Below are 15,420 nucleotides of genomic sequence, written 5' to 3' on the forward strand. Positions count from 1 at the left end.
ATTCTGTAGTCAGTTGGTACTTGTGATTATATTTAAGATTCTAAAATTCTTCCCTTACGTACTGACCTGAAACAATGCCCAGGTTGAGTTCCTTTTCATTGTCTTCAATGAAGGATGGAACTGGATTTGTTTGAGCATCCTTTATGCAAATGTCTTCAGACAAGCTTTTCCAAATTTCAGTGCACTCTGCTTTCAAAGGGTCACTGCACTGACAATTCCACAAGATTGTTTCTTGCAGACCTTCTCTCAACACTGCACAGAGGTAGCTTCCATCAAGGGTCTTGCATTGTTCTGATTCCCTCCTGCAGGTTTTCTTGAAACTCTTATACAAAAGAGCACAATGTTCAGATTCCTGGCAGATACGTGCTGCCAGGATGCAGTCTCTCTTTTTTTCTGTTGTTAATGATGTCTCTTTCTCATGGAGCCACTCTGTGATGTTTGAGTGTGAAGCCAAATTTGAGGACCGTGCTGATTCTTCTCTATTTTTAAAAATGACTAAAATTAAAGAAGGCTCATTTAGTTTAAATTTAAATAAGCTCATTTAAAACCCTCTTAATGTTTCCTAAAAAGTCCATAAACATATTTTATAAATATTTGACTGTTTTTCAAAAACCACCAAAGACATTATTTCAAGAAAACTATTACAAATGACTTTTATTTTTTAAAAAATTGAAATAAAAATATTGCTTATTTATAGTTTATATAACAAAGCATAATGGTAATGCTCAATTTCTTTTGCTATTTCATCCTCATGATTTCCTTCTGTCTTTTCATTACATTTGATGATGATTGGTAGAAATCATTGTAACTTACAATGCTTAGGAAAAGCTAAAGTGAATATCTCTCTCATGTCTGACTCTACATGACCCCATGGACTGTAGCCCTTCAGGCTCCTCTGTCCATGGGGTTTTCCAAGCAAGAATACTGGAGTGGGTTGCCGTTTCCTTCTCCAGGAGATCTCAGCCCAGGGATTGAACCTGGGTCTCCCATATTATAGGCAAATTCTTTACTGTCTGAGCTACCATCCATTATTTCTCTTTGTATAACCTTTGTATATTTCTATTTCCTCCTAGAAATATACCTATACTGAAGTGTTTCTCCACAGTTTTCATTATTTCCCCTTTAAGAAGCCTTTTTTTTTTTTTAGACAGTGTTTTTCCTAATTCTCTTGCCCACTCATGAATTTTTAATTCCACAGATTTATTGTGTATCTATTCAGGGGCAGTATATATATCTGCACTTTATACATGTAAGAAGTTTTCTGCCCACCCCCAAGAGTCAATTTCCACCCCCTGGAAGTTATATCCCTCATAGAGAATGTATGTTCTACTAGAGAATTCCAATAAATCCATAATTACATAAACTTTATAGGAAGCAGATAAAACCCACCTCAGTGTAAGAATCCTTACTTGCCCTAAGGTTTCAGTAGTATACCGTCTATCTCTAAAATGTCTCATCTCCCTCTGAGGTCCTTCTTCTGTGGACCTCCACAATGAACACTTTCTTGCCCCGACAGTACATAGGGTCACGCCAAGTTGGACACGACTGAAGCAACTTAGCACGCACACATGCATGCAAGTTAAAGATAATATAATCAACTTCATAATATGAAAATGTTTACTTAAAAACCACCAGGACGTTCTTAGAAGCGCTGTTCAGAGTACAGCCTCTTTACTGCATGTGTTTTGAAACACACACTGCAGTAGAGTTTTACACATTTATCAAATAACAACTCACATTAATTGTAATTATTTAAGTGAGATTTCTCTGCTGGAACACAAACCATCTCTCCTACCCCTTTTAGACAGCATATGCAGACTTGCATGGATGGGATATATATGAATTAATGCCATCTGCACATAATTTGTTCCATTATATTGGTAATTATATATTTTGAAATAATTAGTCTAGGCTAAATGAAATAATCAGGCTAAATGTCAATTTTACTTTGCTATGTTTTAACGTAACCAAGAGCAGGGAGTCTCTTAATTGATCTTTATATCCCTCTTCCAGTGCTTAGTATCTACACCTATTAACTGAATAATTAGTAAATTTTATGAATGAATACATGATTTAGATGCTCAAAATATGTTTACAAATTAATTATATATTTATTGATCAGTTGCTAGATGTCAGGCACTGTGTTGAATATTTGTCATATTAAGAAAAAAGAGAAAAATATAAAAACTGATTTGCTCAATAAGCTTATAATCTATAATAAAGAATAGAAAAGTACATGTCTGCTATATGTTGAGAAATATTTTGGGAATGCAAATGAGGGGGAGAGAGAGAAAGATCATATCCTGTTGGAGTGATGATGAAAGAGTTGGTGGAGGATGCTGCAGTTGACATGACAAGATTTCAACTGTCACTTCCTTTTTCAATCTAAGCTGAATTATAAGCAAGCAGCTAATACTCTGTGTAAAGACCACAGTCAGAGCAGGTCTGTCATGAAGTGCATTTGTAAGATCATTCTGGTCTTCTGTGCAGGGTTTCTGTACCCCTGCCTTATCAATATCACCCCAGGGTAGCATTTATTAAGTATCTATTGTGGAAAAAATGGTTCAAAAATGGGGACTGATTTCAACTTAAATGCTCTAAATTTGTATGTACCTATATTTTGGTATCTATATTTTGTTGCATCTTGGTCTGATAGAAATGGTTATTGAGATATAAATGAACTAGTCCTACCATCTTGCAACAAAAGTCAACAAATAATTTCAATATTTCTATATGCTTTTGTTTCAGCCTACTTCAGTCTAAAACTAGAAAACTACACCTATTAACTGAATAATTAGTAAATTTTATGAATGAATACATGATTTAGATGCTCAAAATATGTTTACAAATTAATTATATATTTATTGATCAGTTGCTAGATGTCAGGCACTGTGTTGAATATTTGTCATATTAAGAAAAAAGAGAAAAAATATAAAAACTGATTTGCTCAATAAGCTTATAATCTATAATAAAGAATAGAAAAGTTCTATTCATAGGTAACTAATGTCATTTTATTCTTTATCTTATTTACTTCTCTGCATTTACTGTTGATTATTTTCTCTATGTCTTTCTCTGTCATTGGCTTGAAAATTCTTCCTGTGGGTTTTTTTTTTTTCTGTCTTTAAAATCTTCCTTATGATTTCTTCAACTAGGTCATGAAAGTATTATAAAAATACTTATATTCTCACTTCACATCTTTTTCTGGCCAGTCTTATCCTCCTGCATGCTTGTATCTGTTTCTTACAAACCACTGACTCACAAATCTTGCTTGTACTCAATGCAAGATGCATGTTTCCAAATGCCTGCCAAATGCCCTATCATTGCTTTTTCTAAACTATATATTCATCATGTGAAATGTAAAGCAAAGTGCTGACATTTCTAACACAAATGTGCCAAAGTGTGCCACCCCCATGGAAACTCTGCAAATATAATTCACCACTGTCGTCTTTCAGTCCTGTCTCCACATAGAGTGATACCCTTGTCCCAAGCCAGCAACTTGTATCACACATTTAATAACATTCCCCACTCCTCATATCTGGTGGTAGCCAATTCCCACTGATTATGAGTCATAAGCATTTCTTAAGCGTCTCTTCTCCATGGAGTCCTCAGCACCAGTGCAGAAGTTTAGGCATGTGTCACATCTCTCCCAAATTATTCTGTTGGCTCTTATCCTTGGCCTGTATCTTACCCTGCCTCCATTCCATCCTTTAAACCACCCCCAGTGGAGTCCTGAAAAATACGGATTCCAGATTCTTCTGTTCAAAATGCATTAGTAATTCCTCAAAAGTCTGATTTCTTTCCAGTATCATCTCCTGACTACTCTGTTCTACAATCCAGCCTAATCAGGAATGTGTTTCTTCTCAATATCTCCTGCTTCATTCTGTTTCCTCCATCTGGAATATCATTTTATTTCATCTGCCCAAGAAGTCCAATTCACCCTAAAAGGCCCAAGTCTGTCCTTTCTTCTTTGAAGGCTTCTGAGACACCATTCAAAAAAAAAAAAAAATTCAGATGAAGTTGCTCAGTCGTGTCTGACTCTTTGCAGCCCGATGGACTGTAGCCTACCAGGCTCTTCCATCCATGGGATTTTCCAGGCAAAAATACTGGAGTGGACTGCCATTTCCTTTTCCAGGGGATCTTCCCAGCCCAGGGATAGAACCCAGGTCCCCTGCATTGCAGGCAGATGCTTTACTGTCTGAGCCACCAGGGAACCATTATTTCTTCTCTGTAACCTCAAGTAAGTATCATCTCATGTTTATCACATTGTATAGGTGATATTTAGCAATTATCAGTTTAATTAAGAATTGACATCATATAAAATATATTTTATAATGCTATTGGAATTAGAGATGAATAACAAAGATATCTAAGGAATATTCAAATATTTGGAAACTAAAAAATGGTATTATGAATAACTTTTGAATCAAAAATGAAGTCAGCAGTAAAATAAGAAAATATTCTGAACTTAATAAAAATGAAAACACATTTTTATTTAATTTAAAATTAGAGGATGTAACTAAAACACCACTTGGAAGGAAATTTATGTAATGAGATGTTTAAATAGGAAAAGAAATCTCAAATCAGTGATATAAGATTTCATCTTAAGAAACCAAGAGTGATGAGTCAAGTCAATAATTTCAAGTCACATCAAATGCAACAACAACAACAAAATAATGTAGAACAAAACTGAGAGAGAAATTGAGAGTAAAAATAGAGAGAGGGAAATAGAGATAGAGACAAAAATAGGGAGAAAAGGACATGAATTTCTGGTACCTAAACAAGAAAATGGGAGAAGGCAATGGCATCCCACTCCAGTACTCTTGCCTGGAAAATCCCATGGGCGGAGAAGCCTGGTGGGCTGCAGTCCATGGGGTCGCTAAGAGTCGGACACGACTGAGCGACTTCACTTTTTTCACTTTCATGCACTGGAGAAGGAAATGGCAACCCACTCCAGCGTTCTTGCCTGGAGAATCCCAGGGACGGGGGAGCCTGGTGGGCTGCCATCTATGGGGTCGCACAGAGTCGGACACGACTGAAGCGACTTAGCAGCAGCAGCAAACAAGAAAATGACATCATCTTAACTCCTTCTAGATGTTTAAAGGACAATTTGGGAATATTAAGAACAACTTAGAGAGACAGAAACTACAATAAAGAGTAAAATGCAAACAAAAATAAAAACTCAACAGAAATCCAACAAATATCTTTCAAATTAAATTATTTAAAAGAAAAAAAATGATAGGAATTACACAACTTGCTTTCAAGACATCTCATGAAACTGCAATAAATTAGACTGTGGAGCATTGGCAAAAGTATAAAATACATACATCACTGGGACAGATTGGAAAAACTGGGACGACAGCCACTAGTATACAGCCCAGTGATCTTTTGAGAAAACTGAAACTGAAACTATCTTCAACAAATGTGATGGAACAATTAGATATCCATATGGCAATAGAACATACCTGAGTGTTAACTTGCATCACTTATGAAAATTGACTAAAACATATCATACACCTAAAATGGAAAACCTAAGCCACATAATATATTTCTTTGGCACATAAGCACATGAAAATATGGTCAACATTATTATTATTTAAGTGTAAATTAAAATCCCAATGTGATACTATTAAACATGTTTTGAAATGTCAAAAAAAAAAAAAAGCAAAACACAGAAATCAAGTCCTGGCCTGAATGTGGAGCAACCAGAACTTTCATACATTTATGGTTACTTCAAATATGAAATATAGTGTGAAAGTTTCTTATAAAGTTAAACATACGCTTTATTATATGACCCAATAATTTTTTACTGAGGAGAAATAACATATTTGTACAAATATTGTGGGTGAATATTTACAGCAGGTTTATAATCTCTACAAATCTGGAAACAATGCCAGTGACTTTCAGTGGTGAATGGATAATCAATTCAAGGAATAACCATATAATGGGATACTACTCCTCAAAAAAGAGGCCAATTTTTTGGTGAATCACAAATGGATAATTTTAAATAAAAGAAAACTGGCTCAAACACCTACATGTTATATAATTTCATTTATATGAAACTTTGGAAAAGGCAAAATGATGGAACAGGAAACTGTCTAGTAAGTTTACTATGAAAAATTGGAGAGGTTGGGCTATGTGACCATTTAAGACAGATGAGAGATAAACCTCTCTCTTATAAGTGGGGGAAGGGTGATTCTGAAAAAGAAAAGGTGAGAATTCTCTGATAGCAGGTGCATTCCTAACCACTTCTGGGGGAGTGTACATAGAGACATTGAGGATCTAGAAGCTGATGACTTTTGGATTACTGGATCCCATGCATCCCTTGGAAAATCTGCACATACTCTCAATTCATGAGCCGACTATTTTGAATACCACTACTTCACCATATGACATATTTCACCACATGACACCAGGACTTCCCTGATGGCTCACATGGTAAAGCCTCTGCCTACAGTGCGGGAGACCCAGGTTCCATCCCTCTGTCGGGAAGGTTCCCTGCAGAAGGAAGTGGCAACCCACTCCAGTATTCTTGCCTGGAAAATCCCATGGACAGAGGAGCGTGGTAGGCAAAGAGTTGGACATGACTGAGCAACTTCACTTTACTTCACCATCAGGCCGACACCTGGAGTATGCAGTAAATAAATGCATATTAACTAATTAAATGTGCCTATGCAACGGCACGGAGAAGGCAATGGCACCCCACTCCAGTGCTTTTGCCTGGAAAATCCCATGGACGGAGGAGCCTGGTGGGCTGCAGTCCATAGGGTCGCGAAGAGTCAGACACGATTGAGCGACTTCACTTTCACTTTTCACTTTCATGCATTGGAGAAGGAAGTGGCAACCCACTCCAGTGTTCTTGCCTGGAGAATCCCAGGGATGCGGAAGCCTGGTGGGCTGCCGTGTGGGGTCGCACAGAGTCGGACACGACTGAAGCGACTTCGCAGCAGCATGCAAAAGCAAGCACAATGCTAGGTAAGTGGTTACACTTTGATCTTTCTCAAGAGGTCTTGTTTCCTTTAGCAAGAAAAATGGTACATTATTTACCTTTTATCATTTAAGTCTTGTACAAAGCCATAGTGAGCCTCACAAATAAAGGTACTGAATGAGTGAATCTATCATTCTAATAAATTATTATCAAATGAAGCTTGAAATTGTGGGTAGTGATTATAGAAATATGTCATATACTTACTGAGACCTACACTTGACAGAACCTTAAATTACATGAAGAACTAATCAAATCACCACATTAAAAACAAAAGAATTCATCAAACTACATAGCTGTGGTTCTTTTTGGCATTGTACTTTCTTTTGCGTTACTGTAAGCATTTCATATAACAATGTATTACCTGATTCGTTGATGCATTTTTTCCCAAGCAATTTGTTAAAAGTGCAGTAAAGGTCATCAAAGCAGAGACAATCTTTAAATTGGAAATTGCTTTCCACTAAGGACTGGATACTTAGGTCACAGCTGGATGAATTCTTCATCTGGCAGGTGTTGCCTGGATTTCACAGTCAAACATATAACATTCTAGATGTTAATCTGAATAAAAGTTTTGAGTCCTCCTACCCAAACTATGTTAAAACTTTGGGTAGCACCTCCTACCCAAAGCTTTTAATATCTTGATTTTAGTAATTCATTATTAGAGTGAAATTATCTGGGGTTACTTACAGCGTGTTCATGTAATTGACCTTTCAAGCAAAACAAAACAAAACAAAACAAAAATATTCCTACTGTTTTCACCCCCAGTATTTTCTTTCTAAAATAGACTAAAACTTTCTGTATTTTAAAAGAACTTCGTCCTCACATAGAATGTCAATTTGTGCTCTTTAATAATAATTACGGCTGCCTTTAAAATGAGGCAACCAGAATACTCTCTAATTTTAGCTATTTTGTCTGTTTAGCAATTTTATTAGCTATTTGATCTTAATCTGCTATTTTATTTTATATGCCATTCCAAGATTATAGTAAGAGACATCCAAGTGGCTTTAAATTTACCATATAAAAAGACATGGTCCTGACACTTCGAAAGCACTCAGTAAATATTATTGCATCTTTTGTAATTACCAACATTTCATACTCTGCTTTAATATAGAAAGCCTTATTCATCTACCTAACTATTTTCTTTTATTCATTATTCCTGAGTAAAACTTTTTGAGTACATTGATTTGTATATTTGAGAATATTTCTATTTCAGCTTCATGCATGGTATAATTATGCAAGTCTTACCATTCACTATAAATTTGTATATTTATACAAATTTGCTATGTGTATACTAAATTCAATAAATGTGTTATAATTTATGATACAATGAATGCAATAGTTTAAGTTACCTTATAAAATATACTAAGGAGCTTCATTATCAAAACAAATAATGGATTTTTCTGTCAGTGTCCTTTATTATCATCTTAAAATTATTGTGCTATTAGAGAAAATTTGCCTTTGAAATTCTTTTCTTGAACTGTAATGAGAATGTTACTTTTGAACTGTGGTGTTGGAGAAGACTCTTGAGAGTCCCTTGGACTGCAAGGAGATCCAACCAGTCAATCCTAAAGGAAATCAGTCCTGAATATTCATTGGAAGAACTGATGTTGAAGCTTAAACTCCAATACTTTGCCTACCTGATGCGAAGAGCTGACTCATTTGAAAAGACCCTGGTGCTGGGAAAGATTGAAGGCAGGAGGAGAAGGGGACGACAGAGGATGAGATGGTTGGATGGCATCACCAACTCAATGGACATGGGTTTGAGCAAGCTCTGGGAGTTGGCAATGGACAGGGAAGCCTGGTGTGCTGCTGTCCATGGAGTCACAAAGAGTCGGACACGACTGAGCAACTGAACTGCCTGAATGAGAATGTTGAATAGAGATAGATAACTTTCTCTGGCATTTGAGCATTGCATGCACCCTGTTCAAGCGCATGGAAGAGAAGAAATCTCACTCCTTATCTATATCCTATGTAATTCCTTGAGATCTTGTGGCTGGATCTTGTGGCTTCTGCCCTGATAGTGGAGATTGTAAATTAAATTTTTACATTGTCAGAACTATAGATTGTTGCCTCTTAACCCAACACACTTCACCTTACATCTTCAGAAGGTGGATGGAGCACAGACAGCTAGACAAGGGTCCCAAGCAGTACAAAATTTATTCTTCTATGAAGCGGCTGGAGAAATAAAGTGAGCCATGAAAGAATATAGTTTTTATTTTTCACTTTGGATTTCTCTTATTGAATATGCCAAAATTTCATTGGGTTTTTATGGTATTATCACACTCATTATACAAGTTGATAAAACTTGTCCTGTTATAAAAAGCTTTTTTTGAAATGTTCTGTCCTAATAGTATTGGGATATTATCCCCTACATAATCTCTTTATCTACTTTTAGTGAATGGAGTCTTACAATAATGCTCTCATTCAACATATATTCAGCTACTTGACATAGATAGGGTTTTTTTTCCTTTTAAACAAATGACAGTGATTTTTTTAATCTTCACATTCTCTAACCCCTTGGGTCTCCCTTCACATGTTTGGAATGTAGGACAAATTAAAAATAAAGATATATTTTAACTTGCTCTTGACACAGTTGAAATGGAAGATAGTATATATGTTGAAAGAATATAAAACTCATGTTGCTGCTGCTGCTGCTAAGTCACTTCAGTCGTGTCCGACTCTGTGTGACCCCACGGATGGCAGCCCACCAGGCTCAAAACTCATGTTACATACATGCAAATAATGTGTTTGATTTTCACAAACATCATAGTAACATATAAACAAAAACTTTTATTTGAAAAAATGTTGCCATGTTTATGAGAGGCATGTGTATAACTGTAACATTATTCGTTGTAAAGTAAGTAAAAGAATAATCTGAAACCTTGCAAAAAATTGCCTGCAGTGTCAGCACATTAAGGTTTCTGAGTAATGGTGGTCCAGTGGTTAAGAATGTGCCTGCCGATGCTGGGGACACAGGTCCCTGGTCTGAGAAGATTCCACATGCCATGAGCAGCTAAGTCTGTGTACCACAATCACTGAAGCCCACTTGCCTAGAGCCCATGCTCTACAACAAGAAAATACCTGTGTGCAGCAATAAAGACCCAGCACAGCCAAAAATAGATAATTTTTAAAAAGAATACTCTTAAGTATCTAAATTCACTAATAAGTAGGTGAAGGTGAATCACTTGATACCAAGTTTAAGTAAGATGTTCAGAGAAAAACTTAGTTTCTAAGGCAGTGCAAAAAATTGACCAATTCCTATTTTTTACCTCAGTAAATAGAAGGTATTTGAGTGCATTTTAAACAACTTGTTTTACCTGACACATTGCAGGCATCTTCCACTGTTCTCCAGGCATGTTTACAACCGTCGGCATCACTTAGGCAGAGCTCTCTTAAATATGTGCAATCTGTGGTTTGGGAAGTGGACTTGTTCAAGCATAGACCCACAGCTTGAATAACAACAATAAGAGGACAACAGAAATAGCAATATGACAACATGGTAGTTATTTACTTCAAGCCTAAGTTATTAATGATCAAGACCAGAATTTTGACAATGGAAATGTGATTAAGTCATTAAAAAAACGAGAATGAATCTTAACCTCCCCTCCAGCTATAGATTTGTTTCTTTTATATAAGATTCTTAAACAAAGCATATGTATTTGCCCTCTTTTTTTATTTCTGCCTATTTATTTCTCAATTCATAATTTATTGTTATGACTATTGCTCCATTGAAACTGTTCTGAAAAATGCCCCCAAATAATCTCCATAACGTGAACTTAATAGTTTAAAGACTTCATCTTGCCTGCTTTTATCGTTGGGAATTTTGTGTCACTTTGTTCTTGAAACGTTTTTCTTTTGGCAACTCTCCCTTCTAATTCTCTTGATACTTCTTCATTTGATATTTTCTGCTCATGGCTTTCTTCCCAGAATCCTCTTACTTTTCTGTTAAAGTGTATTTGTAGCTTAGGTTCTGTCCTCAGACTTTTCTCATTCTCATTTTACATACTCTTTGTGGACAACTCCATGTACTTATGGTTTTAACTAAAATCTCAAGATTGATGATTCTCAGATATCTAATGCAATCTTGTTATTTTCCAATATTTTAGTTACAGATGGCTGTTTCCTCCACCTAAATGTTCCAGACACACTTCCATATAGTATTATCATCAATATTGTCCTCCTCATCTGTTGGATCACCTGTTTCATCAGCAATTCCACCATCCGCAATGGCACCCATACTAGGAAGCTTGGGTTCATGATAGGTTCCTTTTCTAGCCTCAATTTCACTCTCCCACATTCACTGTTGCATAGATCATTGATTCTCATCTTGCGAATTGACCAAGATAGTCAGTCTGCCTTCATCTTATTCAGGTAAATTCTTTACACCTGTTACTCTGCCTTATGCACCATTCCAGTCCGGTCATTTCTCTGCCTCATCCTTTGAATGGTTCCTCATAGCATGACTCTCATATTCTTCACCATGCGTGATCTAGATGTCCTCGAGCATTTATAGCTTCTCAGATGCTCCATGCTGCCATGTATGTCTGAGCATTTACTGTGTGGTCACTACCAAACACTGTGAGTGGCTGGAGAAATAAAGTGAGCCATGAAAGGATATAGTTTTTATTTTTCACTTTGGATTTCTCTTACTGAATATGCCAAAAATATTGGGTTTTAATGGTATTACCACACTCATTATACAAGTTGTTAAAACTTGCCATATTAAAAAAGTTTTTTTTTTTAATGTTCTGTCATAATAGTATTAGGATAATATCCCCTACATAATCATTTTATCTACTTTTTGTTTTATCTACTATCTGTTTTCTTTTTATTCTGGACTAAGCCTTTTTGGTCCTTTAGGACTCAACACAATAACTACTAATTTTATGGAAACTGTTCCTAAATTCAATACCCCTTTCCTGCATTCAAATTGAATTTAACATCCCTTGCCTGTTTCACTACAATCTTGGGACCTTCCCAATTATGGAATTTACTGCTCTGTAATGAAAGTGTGTATTTATGTGTTTGTCTTTATCTCTGGGTTCTGGGATTTTACTGAGCAGGCATCCGGAATAATTCACAGTGGTATGCCCATCATCAGTGCAATGATGCATCACATATATTCAATAAATGCATGCTGATTTAACCAACTTAAGTAGCTGCTTATGGATGAGTTATATATAAATAACTAATAGTATTCAATAAAAATAACACCTTCCAGATATTTGCACATTATTTGGGGTAGAAGAGAAAAGGTTTCAGCAAGTTTTTTAAAGTTTCAAGAAAGTAGCAATGTTAATTTAAGGTATTGTACCAATTATTCAAACTGATTCTGCAAGCATACAAACTGACACTTGCTTACTCAATCCATAGAAAACTATGGAAATTACAATTGAGTTTTAAAGACAGTATATTAGCTGTAATCAAGAGAGCTAAAAGCTACGTCTTAATCAGAGTCAAATTATTTGAATTTTTTAAAAAGATGATGGTAATTATGAATGACCTGTCACAACATAGAGTTATAGGCTTCAAGTAAAGCCATAACATCTTTTTTTTTTTTTTTTTTTAATCTTACCTTTTCCAAACCTCTTCTAAGGAGAATCCATGGCAACTGTTTGGATCATATGTACTACTGACTGAGTCACTCTGTTTGGAGATTAGGCTCATGAGTGTGGCTTGGTCACATTTTTCTTGTTGAGGGCTGGAGTGGAAATTGACATATCAGCTTTCTGTTTTTGTATGTTCATGGATAACCTCACCTAGCCAAGTTTCTGTTCTAGGTTAGAAAGCCTGAAGATGGGGAGCACATGTACACCCATGGCTGATTCATGTCAATGTATGGCAAAAACCACTACAATGTTGTAAAATAATTAGCCTCCAATTAAAATAAATTAGTTTAAAAAATCTTAAAAAAAAGAAAGAAAGCCTGAAGAAAGAGAAAAAGAGCCACTTCCATTCTGTGCCAATGTTACTTGTTTCTTTCCAGCTTGCCAAAGATACTGAGGTAAGGATTTTATGTCAGAAACTCAATATATAAGAAGCTACAGCTTTATTTGCCACTGATCATTATATCTTGGGACTACTTCTCTCAAGAAACTTACAGGTGATGGTCTCCTGAGTAGATTATCAAAATCTCACTGGTTTGTCAGTGCAATGATCATTAATGAATTCTACATATTATCTTTCCCAAATGTGTTTTATTTTCTTTCATATTTAGAATTCTAGGTTGAATAACCATTTAGATTGTTTTACATGATTTTTCACATCTTCCATTCAGAGGAAATACTGAATCAAGTGGGAAAACCACTTCAAGGATTTGGCCCAGAAGAATCAAATAAATGATAACTTTCCAAAATCTTATCCATTCCTGACTAGGATTTGTGGCTATATATTTAAGACAGGAATTTTCAAGGATCCTCTTGAAATGCCAAGTGAAAAACAGGTTCTATTTAAAAATAAATAGACGGAGCATAGTGCACATTTTTTTTCACCCTCTTAAAGACGTGTAAGACTCACTAGGATATTTAGTGCTTTGTTTCAAGAATTCACTATGTCTCACGTTTCTTTGGCTGCAGAACTTTCTGGCATCACAAGATTTATTTAAATGGGGTTGAATAAATATTTCAAAAAATGCATTATGGGAAATATTGGTTAAACCTATCAAATAGCATACTTTTGACCCTCAGTGTTAAATAAGATTTCCCTCCTTCTTGCAATCTACTGACAAGTTAATTTAGAAGTGAAAGCTGAAAACAGGAAGCTGTCACTGTTGCTTCAATGGGGGCCGTAATGAGACTGTAATATACTTTGTGTATCTCATTATATTGCTGCCTGAGCTTCAAAAATTAAAGACTCCTAGATTTTTCCTTATTATAAATAATAGATATAGGAAACTTCGTTGGAAATCAATACAAGGAGAAAAATTTTGAATAACTAGTATTTAATCCTCCAAGCCTGAAAATACATAATATATAAAAGACTCCTTTTGTTCTTGCCTTAATTTTGACTAAATCTATTTAGACTCTTTTTTATGTTCAACACAATTTGAAATAATCTTCTTTGTTTTCTTTCCCACAAGTATGCCTTTATTCATCAATACCTGTTGGCAGAGAGTAACCAGAAAATGTACTGGCTTTGCTTTAATTAGTGAAGTATTAATATTCATCTATAATTATAATTATCCTTTTTTTCTGAATTCAGTTTGTAGATTCTACTGCATGCTGAGGAATATATAATATCTTCTCCAATCACATGTATACCAAGTAGCTCTACATAGATTCTACTTTAAGCATACATTATTTTTACAGAGAGAAGCTCACACTTTAGCTCTGGGTTATAAAAATGAACTGAAATGTGAAGCATTTGAGGTTGTGTTGTGTTACTCTATGAACTGTCTGTCTCCTATTTATTAAATATTAACATCTAAAATAAGGGAAACTGAATGGATCTTGTTTCAATTTAAATGAAAAGAAAAATGGATAATAACATGAAATTTGTCATCTTATAACCTGTAAATAAATACCAGAAAGTTTCATTTCTAAAAGGCTCTAATATATATGTAAATTTTATAAACCCTAATCAATTACCTGAACTAACCGAATCAGTATGTATGTGTGTGTGTGTGTGTGTGTGTGTGTGTATATATATATGAAAAAATCTGAGTGGTAAAATGCAGTTCTCACATTGTGCATTTTCTATAGAGTTATAGATGAGTGAAAGTAGGCATACATTTTTGTAAAAGTAATAAGCTATGTTAGAGTGCAAATTTGTAATTAATACTTTATATTATAAACCTTTGTTAGCTTGATATTTAAGTAACTGGAGATACCATTTGATTCACAAAGAATTGATGTTATGAATTCAGATAAACCAGAAGAATAATTCACTTACCGAAGAAAACGAAGACTATCATGGTGATCAACTTGGGGCTGTTTACCTGCAGGAAAAGCAGATGTATTTTTTCCAACAACCTCCTTAACAGTAACTGTCCAGAATAAAGCTCTGGTTTCTACTCGTGCTTTCTGAAAGCATCCCTGATTCTAGTCAGCTTCCTGTCACCGCTTCCTCACCAATCTTTCCTGAGCTGTGAACTTTCCTAATTAGGTCCAAATTCAATTATTTTCTTCTGAGTGTACTGATCTCGGGTATTATGCTTCTAAGAAAGCCCAAGAGCCAAATACTAAGAAATGATACATCCTCTGCACATTCAGGGAAGAAGGTGCTTTTATTTTCTCCTTCAACTAGAATACTAATCTGTGCTGTATACAAACCTCCCAACTATAACTCCAGAGTTCCTAGACATTTGCGCATGCTGTTTCTACTTCATTAATTTGCGTCATTCAGGCAACGTTATGTCTTTGAGGACAGGGAAAAGGATAAAAGGCATAAAGAAAGCCCATGAAAACATACAGGGAATTCGAGTCCCACTAGGATCAAAC

At 35.4% G+C, this 15,420-nt stretch overlaps 1 protein-coding gene across 1 annotated transcript in view; it reads right to left on the bottom strand.

Moving 5' to 3' along the window:
• GFRAL (GDNF family receptor alpha like) overlaps positions 1-14,894 on the bottom strand; it is a 71,149-nt gene extending 56,255 nt beyond the window's left edge. The window contains exons 1-3 of the mRNA XM_010848539.1: positions 14,873-14,894; positions 10,300-10,431; positions 7,347-7,505 (exon numbers count right to left, since the gene is read on the bottom strand). Coding sequence (XP_010846841.1) covers positions 7,347-7,505; positions 10,300-10,431; positions 14,873-14,894 — 313 coding nt within the window. The remainder of the gene's footprint in view (positions 1-7,346; positions 7,506-10,299; positions 10,432-14,872) is intronic.
• Between the last annotated feature and the right edge of the window lie 526 nt (positions 14,895-15,420).

Source organism: Bison bison, unplaced genomic scaffold, assembly GCF_000754665.1.
Source record: "Bison bison bison isolate TAMUID 2011002044 unplaced genomic scaffold, Bison_UMD1.0 scf7180017864270, whole genome shotgun sequence".
NCBI classification, from domain to species: domain Eukaryota; kingdom Metazoa; phylum Chordata; class Mammalia; order Artiodactyla; family Bovidae; genus Bison; species Bison bison.